We start from the raw sequence: 13,930 nt of genomic DNA, 5'->3' as shown, positions 1-13,930 counted from the left end.
CATGCTTTCCTTCTGCATTTACTACTTTAGAGAGAAGGGGTACCTCACAAATGAAACACAAGAAATCAGATTGTTTCTCCTTCTTTAATCCACTTCCATTTAAGCTACAGAAAGACTTCAACAATTTAATATACCTTTGTTTGTTCAATGTAAATAAATATTTGAAAGTTTTTTTCAGAAATATTCTCCCTCTTACTCACTGAGTGCGTATATCAAAACAATGTTATTTTATTGATTTTTCCAGCTCAGACTGGTCATATGATAGAGCTGACTCTGTTTTGTCATTTCATTCTAATTCTTCAAACAAATAGTTGTATTAAACAACTTTTTAAAATAATGTAAGTTTAACCTAGACATTTAATATGCCAAATCCTACAGTTTAAAAAATAATTTGGTTAGCAAGAGCTGATTGATTCCAAAACTATAAAGGGCTTTAAGCTCTTACAGAAAAGTTCACTGATTTCCACTACTAGCTAACAGCAGACCATTATCTCAAGCCTACTTTGCATCAATTAAAAATTAACAAGTAAAGAGGAAACTTATTTTACTGTACTTAAAATACTTGTGATGTATTCTTTCTTGTAATTACATATAGTGTTCCCCCCCACTCCTTGTTTCTAACTCCTTCATTTTCAAAGCGGAAATTATCTTCAATACAGAAAAGATTACAAGTTAGCATCTAACTTCTCTTTCATGCTCAAGAGTTTTCAGAATGCATAAAGGTGCTTCCACTGCTTGCTGTGCTACATGAGTGACCTGTGACAAAGTCCTTGCCTACCTAGCTCATGACATTGGATTTAAAGAGAAAGAATTGAAAAAGGAAGCTACCTCACAGCACATTTCAGAGGAGCTGTAAAACCAAGGTATAAAACCAACTTCAGTTCAGCATTCTGAGTATTACTGTAGTACCCAACTCAAGTTCAATTCTTCCACATGGATCCCAGCATTCTGAATGGCAGTTGTGTCAGAATTCAGTCAAACTAGAAATGCCAAAGAGTGAGTATGTATTCTCCCTTCCTCTAGGAAAAGAACTGAAGCAAATAGCAATAACATTTGATTTTCATAATATTCTCATCATTCATTTTTGTCTAGGTGGCCTGTGAAAAACCAATCTATGTTCTAGAGCGTAAGTGTGAGGAAAAAAATTTAAGAGGGTGGCATTTAAGGATGTAAAAATAAGACACATTTTTAGTGTTGTACACATTCCCGCAATTTTAACACAAATGGAATTGCCTTTATGATAGTTTAGGTGAGCTACAAGATTTCATATGCACTGGCAGAAATCTAAAGTTAGAAGAACCCTAATTTCAACTAAGCCCTTGGCACACACTGCAATTCCTAATGACCAAAGGTGAAACCTGCAACAAAAACAAAGAACGCTGGTCCTAAGGCTACATACATGTGGAACCTGTTGCAGGACAGGGGGTTATATCTGACTATCTTTTCCTTGGTACAACTGATGACAATACTGCACCTCAAACCAAAAGCAGACAGCACAGCTTTCAGAATGCTGAAGACCAGCACAGTATTTCACTCCAGCAATATGAAAAAACCATGAATTTTAACATTTGTGAAATCTAGCCTCGGCACATTGGCTGTAGAAGTACTATTAATATTTAAATCTGCATAGGTAAAAGTAAAATGATTTAGGATCTCATTGGTATAAATTGTATTATCACCAGAACAATATTCAAGTTTAGAAACAGCAATGAGAACTGCATTTTTAAACATATAAGTTCCATTTCTTGGGGAAATTTAAATCATTTAACTCCCACTTACCTAAAATATTCAGAGGCTCTTTTACCTTTTTTCCTCACTATATCATTCAATTTAAGAACACCGATAATCTAATTCAGAAAATCCAGTTCAGGTTATTCCGTAACTGGTTCAGTTTCCTTTCAAAAGATGGAAGCAAAACCCTTACCAAAGGCTAAATGAATTCTGTATGAGAAGAGGTGTGCAAGATTTGGTCCTCAAATTCAATTCAACAAGAATAATTATTTTATTCTGAAATAACTGATTTCTCTTCAGCTGATGGCAATTTTCAAACAACTGTCTCTAAACAGTGTTATGAGCTACCATGGCATTTGTACGCTGGCAGTGCCTGTTGGCTAAGCAGATTTATCACCAGTAAGAATCAAGATGTAGAACATTTTGTTCACCCCCCATTCTATTTTTGTATAATGAGTTACTCTGCATTGTAGTAGGCTATGAACCTAACCACAGGTAAATTAACTGTTGAAATGTTAACACTGAACAATCGAGAGAATAGGATTACTTAATGGCAGTCATTTGGTTACTAAAGATTTGTCTTTGAGTATTTTAAATTATACACATTCATTCTAAATAGGAGCATTTCTATTAATGTGTGTCAAATATTTAATGACAGATCTATTTGTTTATTTTTGATGCACATTAATTCATGTGTATTTACCAAGATTATTAAGGAACTAGCTATGATCTTGCCGATTAATCCATTAATCTGCTCTCTAAGGGTTTCAAACATGGTCATAACCCCCCCTGTTCTTTATGCTATCAAAAATGGAACGACAACACAGAAAAAGTTTAATAGCATTACCTCAGTTATGTACCAAGGTGCAAATAGGCATCAACAGACAGCTATGTAGCATCAGAGGGAAGACTGCATGAGCTTCAATGGAAGCCCAAGGCAGGTTAAAGCAGCCTTATTCTGGGCCAAAGTAGTGGAAGAACTGGCTCTGCTACTTCTGTAGGCCTCAACATCAAGCTATTTCTAGGTTGTGGTAGGTTTTCCTTCAGAGGCTTTAACTGCCATAGCAACTTACAGACACTTTAATTAAATTGTAAAAAATTGTTGCACTTACTCAGCTATACAGTGCAGTGCTTAAAATAAAAAGCCAGTTAGTTCCTAGAGAATGTTAAACTAAAATTTAATTATGAAAATTGTTACATTTACCATCGATCCTTTTTAAGGTATTAAAGTTTATGTCCCCAACAGCATGGAAATTTTAATATTAAAAACTAGGTAGGAATCTCACTGGTAAACAAAGCCAAGAGTAAAAGGCTGACGGGCTTTGAACTAGGCTCCTTTCTTGCTCTACCCCTTTACATCTGCACAGCACACACTCCTAAGAAAGGATGGTGTAGTTTGGAAAAAAACATATGGAAAAGGAATTTGGTGCAGCATATAAGCAGCTCTGCCATGGATAAGGACAAGAATGCGTACCATACAGATCATGGTAAAAATCATACTTTAACCTGCTACATGATCTTCCCTTTCATGATTACTGTTCCTGCCCCTATTAATTTCTAATCTTGAACTACTTTAGAGGACAGAACAATTTTATACTCCTAGAGAAACCGCAATTACTACGGTTAAAGGCTATTGGTTCCCATTCTTCAGAAAATAAGATTGCTGTCAAGAAGAGACCTCCTCCATATGCAAAGACAGAACCATTAGGTAATTACTCGAATACGGGCATTATGGGGTAATTTTTTTCTCCACACTTTTCTTTGTGAAAATCCACCAGTAGACTCTACAGCCAGATATTACACAGGTATGCTTTGTCTATTCTTGTATCAATATTACTAAGGAACCTTCAAGGACCTTCCACTTCAATTATGTTTATTTTTAATGAAGAAAAGATGACCCATGTAAAACCCCAGACAGAATGTGACTTGGCTAAAGTAGAACTAAATTATTTTCATGGACTCTTGCCTGGTTCAAACCAAATATAGCAGAATACAGTTTAATGATGCATCCAGTTTCTCCAGGGGAGTTATTTTTCTCAAAACATCAAGACATTTTTATGAATGAGCTCCAGTTAAAGAGCACGAGTCAAAATCATTTACAGAGCATTTATGAAGATGTCAGGTATGCATCTGAATCAGAAACCCAGAGACATAACATGGAACATGCAAAGGTGGTGGTCGATACATCTGAACATGTCTAATCATGCTGTTTACCCTTTAGGAAATGGTAAATGCAAGACATATATTCACCTGAAGCATCATGGTACAGCTTTATTCATAAAGCATGTCACTCAGAGGAGTTTATGAAAGATACTCATTATACAGACAAGGAACACTAGCAAATTTTGAATAGCACTGTACATTTATTGTAATGTTATAAGCTTTTAGGCTAAAACAAATGAAAACACCTAAAGGGTTAACATCAGAAGGTTAGACGGAATGAAACAGCATTTTCCATGCAAGATTGAGCAGGATAGTCAAACCTGTACTGGTCCCTTCTACTGTGGAAAGCACAAGACAAAAAGTAGAGGGTATACTATCAGAACAGGAAAACAGTCACTTTAACTAATTTGAATTTCAAGTAACTGAAGAGTTTAGGAAGGTTCTCCATGACGGCAAAAGATGCCCAGAGTACACATTTTCAGTATCAACTTTTTTCCCCCTTCCATAAAGTACATTCTGTAGTTATACCTAGTTCCACAGCATGAACCAGCATCCAAATATTCCATGACAAAATAAATGGGTACATTTACTCCTGGTATTTACCCCACCCACATCTTGGCATAATTTTAAACAACAGATCCATAAATAAAAAGGTTATCAAAAGAACACCGTATCCACATCACAGTTGCCCAAATCTATTCAATATTGCGTAGGCCAGAAAGCTCTAACACAGATAAGAAAGACTTTTAAGATTTCCCCAGTAAAATAAAAGTTTTGCAACAGTAGCATGGCTCTTACCAGTTGGAGGCTGCCCATAAGAAGTTGCATACGCAGTCTGCCCATATGTTGCAGTTGTCTGAGCCTGTGTGTAGTTGACATCAGTCGGTTGTCCATAAGTCCCATAACTCTGTTGCCCATAGGTCTGCTCCAAAGATTACATGAATTTAATAAAGTGCTGAGATCACTATTTTATTACAGAGATGTATACAGACAAAACTTAAACGAGACGAACTAAAACATGGAGCAGTATGAAGTGCCTCAACAGTCATCCAACATTTTTATTTTTTTATTTTTAAGTCAAGTTGAGGCTTTGCAAAGTCCCAGCAGTTTTAAATTAACATGTATAATTAATTTATAAATACTGTCTTTAAATGCCATGACTAGCAGATTCATTTGTATTTAGCAAATTCACACAGAATCATAGAAAAAGTACAGAGTGGGAAAGTCTACTTTCAGGAGGTCATCTACTGCAACCCCCTGCTTAAAATAGTTTTGTCAGGCATGATCCTAACCCTGTTGGGTGTCTGTTTGACCTGCTCTTAAAACAAAAACTTCCAAGCATGAATATTCCACAGCCTCTTGGAGTAACCCAGGGATTCTCAAACTGCCAGCTGCAACCCCCTGGGGAGTTGTGAGCAACTTCCCAGGGGTACATGTGGCAGCGCAGGGAAGTGGTGCACGGCAACAGCAACACAGAGTTTCAGAAGGTGGTGGCTGCCAAGTGCGAACTCCCCATCCCCCACCATCCAGCACCTAGGGTCGTGGTATCGCAACGTCTGAGAAACCCTGGAGTAACCTGTTCCAATGCTTAGCCACCCTCAGAATAAGAAAGCTCTTCTTAATATCTAACCTTAGTTTCCTGTGCTGTTGTTTAAGACCAACTGCTCTTTCTCCCATCCTCTGTGGCTACAGAGAACAGCCCATCTCAATCCTCTTTATAACCACTCTTCATGTAAAGCAGAACATTGAAATTTAAGGTCCTGATCCCTCAAGCACTTTAATGGGATCATAATGCTATTCACATGAATAATCCCATTGATTACGATAGGAGTATTCACGTGTTTAAAGTTATACAGGAAAATAAGCATTTACAGCAGGATTAAACTATACTTCTAATACTAACATTGCGAAATAAAATCTGGGTCACTTCAAAACTGCTTAATTATTGAGTGCAACATTATTTAGGTTTTCAATATACTAATAAATTAGTTTTGTATATTTTCATACAGAGGCCAGAACTTCCCCAGACATATGTCCACTTCCATACTTTGGTACAACAGTACATTGACTATTCAGAATAATTAGCATCACCATCATTCTGATGAATCATTTTTTCTAGATAATCAAATATTATAGCATGAAGTGCTGAAAGCAATACTTCAGTTACTGTACTGTACAGCAAATATTTAAAAAAAGCCAAGAAATCAAGATGTGATATTGTTATGGTACTGTTTTAAAACCCCAAAGCATTAGTAAATAAACAACACACAGAGGACTTGCCTATAAGCAAACTGAAAGGTGGGCTGATTGTTTTGTTAACAAAAAACCTACCTGTTAACTGACTCTCTGGACTCTGTACTATATCAAAAATTGTATTTTCAAAACCACTGAAGGGCTTGTCTACATAAAAAGTTATTCCGAAACAGCTAGTTCTGAAAGACTCCATATGCAGGCATGCTTATTCTAAAAAAGCAGCACTGTCACGTGGATCTGTTCAGGAATAGCTACCAAGTTTTATCTTAAACCAAATAAACTTTGAGTGTAAACAAGCCTCAAGGGCTTGTTACTCCACTACCAAAGTAAACTAATCATAATGGCTACAGAACACCACTCCAGCTACAAAGAGATTTAATTAACATCACTGAATGACAGGACCAGCATCTTAGGAATTAACACTAAATGACTGTATCCCTATTATATTACAGGTTTCCCTCGCTTTATGCTGTACATGCATTCCTGGAAAAATGGCACATAACTCAAATTTGCATCAAGGGAACCCACTTTACAATGTAACAAATAGGGATATGTTCCAAGACCTCGACTGTACTGACCCCACAACTGTACTGATGTGGTATCGTACTGCTCCCAGGGCAGCTGCAGCTCCAGAAGTACGGGCACCAGCTGCCTTGAGTGGTGGCCATAGGCGCTGCTGCCAGGCAGCTTTATGGCTCCCAGCCCAGCCTGGGCACCACCACCCAGCTCAGCCCCCCAAATAATTTTGTCTTCCTCCACCTAAGTTGTCACTCCCATAATACACTGCACAAACCAGCTGACTGCAGGCTTCCAGCACACCGATCACATAAGAGTGAACTTACCTTGCATATAACACACTTTTGGTATAAAAGGGTCATTGCATAAGAGCAAATTCACACATACAGAACCTGCATAAAGCCAGGGAAACCTGTACTAGCTTGGGTTTTAAGCAAATCCAGACCTGTGCCATGGTCCAACTAACTAAAAACTAAAAGTACCATTTAACTTGAAGCAGTAATTGGCAAGTGTGGCTAGGTGATGAGCTAGGGAAACTTGAAGCAGTAATTGGCAAGTGTGGCTAGGGGATGAGCTAGGTCTATATTTGAGTTCTAGTTGGAGCTAACAATGTAGTGAAGACAAGCATCAGGCCCAAATTCAGAAAGGAATTTAGTTCTCTGACACTTTGTGAAATCAATGAGAAATAGGCACCGAACTACCTTGGTGGATTGGGTGTGGTATGCCCCTCCCTGGAAAGTGATGCCAGCAGAAAAAAGATTTGTAAATTTGTAAACTGTATTTTTAGAAAGAAACTTTGTTTATCTTTAAAATTGCTTTGGAATTTGTGTCTACAGACACATTCCTTTAAACACTTTAAACTGCCTTTTAAAGAATACCCTCAACTTAAAATCTTAGCCTACTGAAAATGTAATAGTTCCAGGAACAATACCTTCACCTACAGTCTATTCTTTTTTCTTACTTTATCCACTAACTGCTAGCATTTTGCAAATATAAATTATCCTACTTTAACAGGTTTCTCTCTTCTGCATTGCCAAGTCAAACATCCACAAACAGGAGAAACTGTCAAATGTAAACCAATAATAATCTTGTCTTGATTCCCTCAGATACAGCAATCTTAAGCTAGAAACACTTAACAAGAAACAGGTTCAGAGAATGATTTTGAGGTTGAAACTGAACTGCCATCAGGAAAATTTCAGGAAGATGTATTTTGACATTAGAAAGTGTTTTTCACTGGTTGTTTTATGCCCTGTAAGTTTCTGATTAGTTTATTGCAGGGGTGTGAAACTCATCTGGCAGGCCCATGGACTCCCCTGCTTCCTTCCTCACACCAGATTCAGTACACGTTGTACCACCCCACCTCTTCTTCCCAGGACTATTTGCCAGGGGGTGGAAGGCCTGCAAGCATTATGGGTGTTGTGTGTCACGCCCTATGCGCTGGGTCCCTCTGGCAGCCTGAGGGTCATCTCAGATACAGGGGCAGCACCAGGGACCAGACAACAGGGCTCTGCAGGCTGGTTCTGATCCATGGGCCACATTTTCAACACCCCCAATTTACTAGAAGACACTGGACTCTGTAGCAGTTAGAACATTCTCTTAATTTACCTGGGTGGTCTGTGCATATCCTTGAGCTGGTTGAGCTGCATATGCGCTGTAGCTGTAAAATGAACGTAATGAAATTTATAAATGCAGCCACTCTACATACATGCAGCCACTCTTAATACATACATTATGCAAAAGACAGTTTCAGTATTCCTAAAGCATTCTTGTTATAGTTCTTAGAATTTTACATTACATTATCCAATTTAAAGAAAGCACTGGGATCAACTCACATATGAGAGTTGAGAAATACAACACAGTGATTATACACTTCTCTAAAGAAGAAGATAGCTTAAGCTCTTTTAAAAACATAAATAACAAGACCACAATTTTACTTACCCCTGCTGGGCTGCAGCTTGGCTATAGGTACTATAATCTGTAGGAGAGGAAAAAAAATGTTGATGGAACATTAATATAGAGTGTAATTGCCAGAATTCCTCCTAGCTGCTTGGAAAAGGAAAGCCACTACAAACTGTCTGAAATCAGAGTTTAATATGTACTTTAGGTAAATACGGTTTTTAGCATTTGGGTTCAAAATAAAAACTTCTTCCTTTATTACCTGAACTTTGCTGCAGCAGTTTTTAGAAGATCCCACCTTAACGTAACTGTCAATTGGCAAGAGTGGCAGCATAGTAGTGGGGATTTTGTTTCTTAAAGAAAAGAAATATTCTACCTATTTGACACATGAAAATAGGTTTAGGAGACTATTCAAGATGGCAAAGTTAAAACACACTGTCTGCTCCTTGTATTTTGACTTGAATGGCCTAAAGTGAATCACTGGCAAATTGTGTTAACAGGTTCCCTACAAACACATTTCAAGACATTCAACTGGCAGTATATGTCCAGATTTTTCTTTCTAGAGCCCAGATCAAAGGCAATGCTCTGATCTAGAGAAACTGAAATTTAGAAAATATGAGCAAAAGTCATAATCTGTATTTATATACCCTGCTTATAGGGATGGAAAATACATACCCATATGGTAATTACAAAGCTATATTTGAGATGATTATGGATCACAGCTTCAAATGAACATTTGTTTGAAAGAGAACTGAAAATACTTTACAAATGCATCTAAGGCAAATGGCAATAGGAAAAGTCACACACTTGCCAAACTAATTACCACTTCCAAATGCTTCCCAGATTCAGTACAGTGTGCATAAAAGAATACAAAAAGAGACGGATTGTTCAAATTGTGTGTCTATGTCCCCTAGGTTTACCATACCTACTCAAGCCATTAGATTTAATTTAGTTGAAAAGTTTGGGACTAGATGTTGTGCCACCTTCCTTTGTAAAAATTCTGACAGTACAAAAGGGTTAGTTAACCTAAGCAAGAAAACAAAGGTCTAAAAATTCAAGGAATCTGGTTGGAAACTTTCTGAAGAATTTAGTAGAAGTGCACTGATGCACTGGTTCAATAGCGGATCAGCACCAATATAAAGAAAATTGATTGTACTGGAAATCGCCCTGATGAGGCCGATCATTTGGCAGATAAACACCTGTGCAGGAGAGCAGTCACAGCGCAGCATGCAGGCAGTGAGGAGCAGAGCCAGGCAGCATGTAGCTGGTAAGTCTGTTGTAGTGGATGGGGAGGGGTGGAGGGAAGGGGTGTGGCAGGGCGGATCAAGGCCCCTGCAGTGAGGGAGGAAGTGTGGCACCGGCTGCCCAGCTGAAGCGGGGCACAGGATGGAGCCATGGCTTGTCTGGGGAGTGCAGGGTGGGGTGGGCTGCAGCTATGGGCTGGGGCTGTGCTCCCAGCCCATGGGAGCTATGCTCAGGACAGGCAGTGGTGCTGGGAGGGGGCTACAGTGAAATTTGGGGTGACTGCAGCACCCCCGTAGCCCTCCTCCCAGCGCCACTGCTGCCCATGTGCCGGAAATGTAGCCCCGAGTGTGGCCCCACAGCTCTGCGCGCAGCCCCCACACGCTGGAAAGAGCCTAGCGCAGCCCCTGCCCTAGCCTGCAGCTGCAACCTACCCTGTGACCCCCACCCCGTGCAGATCCAGGGCCCATGCCCCCCCCCCATGCCCTTCAGGGGTGCACACAGCAGCAGGAGCTGCTCCCCACACAAGCCGTGGCTCCGTCCCATGCCCCGCCTGATCTGGGCAGCATCTGACCCAGCCCCAGTCCCTCATCACACCTTCCCTCCCCCTTCCCTGTCCACAACAGACTTATCAGCTACACATCTTAGTCCCCAAAATCTCTATTGGTGCGCCCCTAGAATTTCGTCATTTATTTGCTTTAATTCCTTCATCTTCCTAGCTTCTTGTAATTAGAAGTGTACATGGATCCAGAACCCCCCCCCCCACAAAGATGTTTAATTTTTATATAAACAGAATTGTATTGTATACCAGAAGTTCTTATTTCTTGAGGTCAAAGACCTTCAACAACACAGCTATCATTTCTGTTCATCCTATCATGTCATATGCAGACTGAATTATACAGGTGTCTGTGTCCCTCCTACTTCAACTTGGGAGCGGTTTTGGGAGCTCTGGCATTGGCCAAATTTTCGGGGGGGGGAAGAAAAGGAGAGAAATGCAGATGTAATTACCTGTATACAACTTTTGACTAGCTTACACAGTATTTCATATCGAAATGAAGGAAATAAAACTATTGTATTAGAGAGGGTAGGTGGCAGGGAAGTCTCCCCCAAATGTTATTTTTAGACTAACCATCTGAGGTAAACCACAACCAAAAAAGATGTTAGTTTGAAGACCCTTAGAGCTCTAACAAATTACTCTATTATGTTCTAGCATTGCTTTTGCTTTTTTAAATATCACCATTTCCTTCTCTCTTCACTTACAAATGAACACACCCAATGCTTCTGAGACTAGCCCTTGTAGCTGAACAGCATGTAAAGTATGGCCAACAGTTGTACGTTGAGAGGAGACTGGTCACTCACCAATTCTGCCATCTCAGGTTTATCTCAAGAACAGTGGGAGAGGAGCAACTAGACAGAGTAGAAACTATTCTGATCTCACCTTCACCAGGTACCCTGACAGTAATGAACCAGGCCTTAGAAACAGAGAGGGCATTACAGCCTCTCTCTATACAGATTTGAGAATCTATTGTACAACCCTTCAGTAACAATACTCATTTTTCCTTATTTCCTCTTACTTCCTTTTAGCAGCCTCCAAGGTATTATGTTTTTGTTAGTTTGCTTTTTTACCTCTTTGGACTTCAAAATTTAGCTAAATAAGCATATTACGTTACATGTCTACCTTTATTAATTCCCCCTTTCAATTTACTAGAACATGTGGACTTGTCAAAACAAACAAATCACCACTAACTTAGCTAAACCTTCTCTGAAACTTTTATTTCTAACAGAACCTGAATCTTCTCTCCTGTTCTGTTATATAAGGCTTATCAGTACAATGGTGGTATGCTACAACAGCACCTCCACAGAAAGAACAGTTTCATTTATTAAGTAGAAAAAAAGGCCTTTAAAAAGATCTGACAATTTATTTTATGAGTTAAGGTAGCGTTAATCAGTGACACTTTCCTTTAAAGTCCTTTTCATTCTGGGAAAATCCAATCTGGTTGGGTTTAGCTTTAACTCTCGTTTAACACGATAGTCTAAGTAGCCTGACCTACTTTATAAAACTTGTGTCCATTTAGAAGGCTGACATCATTTTGTATTTTCTTCTCCTACACTTCATTGATTTTTCTCCACAAAAAGAAAAAACATCCGCCAGAAGTTCCATGATGAACACAGGGAGGAAAAAACCCACTAAATACTTAATATATTCTTAAAAAAACATGAAAAAGCATTCTAACAGCAGAAAAATATGTTGAGTCTCCACTGAAAGCACCTTTACAGTACTTAATTTTAAAAACTGCAAGACTTGAGGTGTTCAAATTAAAGGTAAACTAGTGCAGTAGATTAAGGCTTTCTGATGAGTCATGAGGCAACAAAAAGCTTTGGTGAATGAAGAAAGTGTGTTGGGTTTTTGTTTTATTTTTGTAGTTAGCAGCTCCCAGCATTGTCCTTCTAGTGCCAAAAATCTACTGAATTAATACTTAAACCGTATTAGGGGACAGAATCATAATACTGCCTTTGTGGTTAGTGCAGCTAGGCAGTTAATCAAGCTCCCAAATGTTATCAAAAGGTGCCAGGTACAGAACTGTATTAAGGTACCAGGGCAGAATGAATCTACTACCTACACTGCATAACAACTATATTGTGTCATGAAGCCCTGTGACACACATAACCTGGTTACATGTGTAGCTAGTCAAAGATAACCAGGTGCTTGCTTGAAGCAAGCAAACTGATTTTCTCCAAAGAAAAGTATTATCTATTTACCCTTCCACTGCTATGACTACACATCTACAAGTTTCAAGCAACATCACTGAAAGGCATTTTTAGCAGGGTTTAGACAGCTTGTATGGATAAAACTTGTAATGACCTGATCCATGCTAAGGCATTTAAGATCCATGCAAGTCCAAAGCAGATTTACAAACGCTTCAAAAAATACTGAATCCTAGCATGTACATCAGTCTCCATCTTCTCATCTACACCACTCCTGTACATAACTTGAACTTCAGCAGTCAAAGGCATATTTGCTTAGGAAAGCCCAGGCATGAAATGCTGAATGCATTTCATGGCTAAAGAGGGGGTGAGGGGAGGGGAAACAAGGTTCCTCCATTTTGGTATGTGAATTTCAATAAAAGAACTCAAAATTAGTCTAGTATTTAATATAACCAAACACTTAATCCTACTTCTTCTGTGATCCCAGCAACATCATACACTGATTAAAGGTTGCTGACATGCCAACTCTATTTTCAAAGGTGTACTCTGCACAAGATTTCTGTCATGTAATCACATCAGACTAACAGTTATTCAGCCTGTATTTTTGCTTAAATGGAACTGTAATTATTTGTATATGTATATCCCAACTCTTGCAAGAGAAAAAAAATTCAGCTGTATTCAAATGTTGGAATTTTAACTATTTAATGCCAATTGCTCCCCTGTATTGGAAAAGGAGCAAGGATCAGAACACATTAAGGACAACGTTAAGGCAGGAAGGAAAAAGCAGCATTGTAAACCTCATTTCAACATGTAACTTATTAGACATAATTTTCTTTTTGTCCAATGAAAATGTAACAGCCAGCCAGGATGAATTAGTAGATATTACTAAAGCCTGAACCTGCAGAGGAAAGCTGCCAAAGTAGTGTTGGTCCTAGCAGTCCTAATAATTACACAACGGGATGTTAATGCAGAGGCGACTTAAAGAGCGCCAGAGAGGCAGCAAGAGATAAGCTGTAACTGGACCAACTCCTGGACCCTCCCCGATGAAGTCGCACAGAGAGCACCACCAACCGGGCCGTGGGGACCAGAGCAGCATCTGCCCCTGCACTTCCACAGGCTGAGCTGCTGCCGTCCTGGGGTTGTTCTTACCACCCGCACCTGCCTGGAGCTCGGTGCCCAGCGCAGCCCTCCCCAGAGCTCTCGGCTCCAGCGAGACAAAACCTCACAGGGCCCACGACTCCCTTTCCCTGGCCCGGGTGGGAGCCCTTGCCTGCAGGCCCCAGCGGCTCCCGGTGCAGCGGAGCAAGCGCCGCCCGAGGCATCCGAGCAGCGGGCACAGGCCTTCAACCGCGGGGGGCGGGGGGGCTGCGGGGGAACGGTCAGGTGACCCGCGCCCGAGCCCAGGCGCGACGGCGGGCGGGAA

The 13,930-nt window shown here is 39.9% G+C and overlaps 1 protein-coding gene across 4 annotated transcripts in view; it reads right to left on the bottom strand.

Annotated features, from left to right (window-relative positions):
* Positions 1–13,930, bottom strand: part of EWSR1 (EWS RNA binding protein 1) — a 27,142-nt gene that overhangs the window by 12,744 nt on the left and 468 nt on the right. For 2 of the 4 annotated variants that reach the window (XM_025193153.1, XM_025193167.1), the window contains exons 2-4: positions 8,602–8,638; positions 8,269–8,320; positions 4,693–4,819 (exon numbers count right to left, since the gene is read on the bottom strand). In XM_025193153.1, coding sequence (XP_025048938.1) covers positions 4,693–4,819; positions 8,269–8,320; positions 8,602–8,638 — 216 coding nt within the window. The remainder of the gene's footprint in view (positions 1–4,692; positions 4,820–8,268; positions 8,321–8,601; positions 8,639–13,930) is intronic. The other 2 variants (XM_006016803.3, XM_014526312.2) reach the window with 1 other exon arrangement.

The sequence above is a fragment of the Alligator sinensis genome, unplaced genomic scaffold, assembly GCF_000455745.1.
Source record: "Alligator sinensis unplaced genomic scaffold, ASM45574v1 scaffold216_1, whole genome shotgun sequence".
Lineage (NCBI taxonomy): Eukaryota > Metazoa > Chordata > Crocodylia > Alligatoridae > Alligator > Alligator sinensis.
This window is presented reverse-complemented; position numbering and strand designations above follow the sequence as displayed.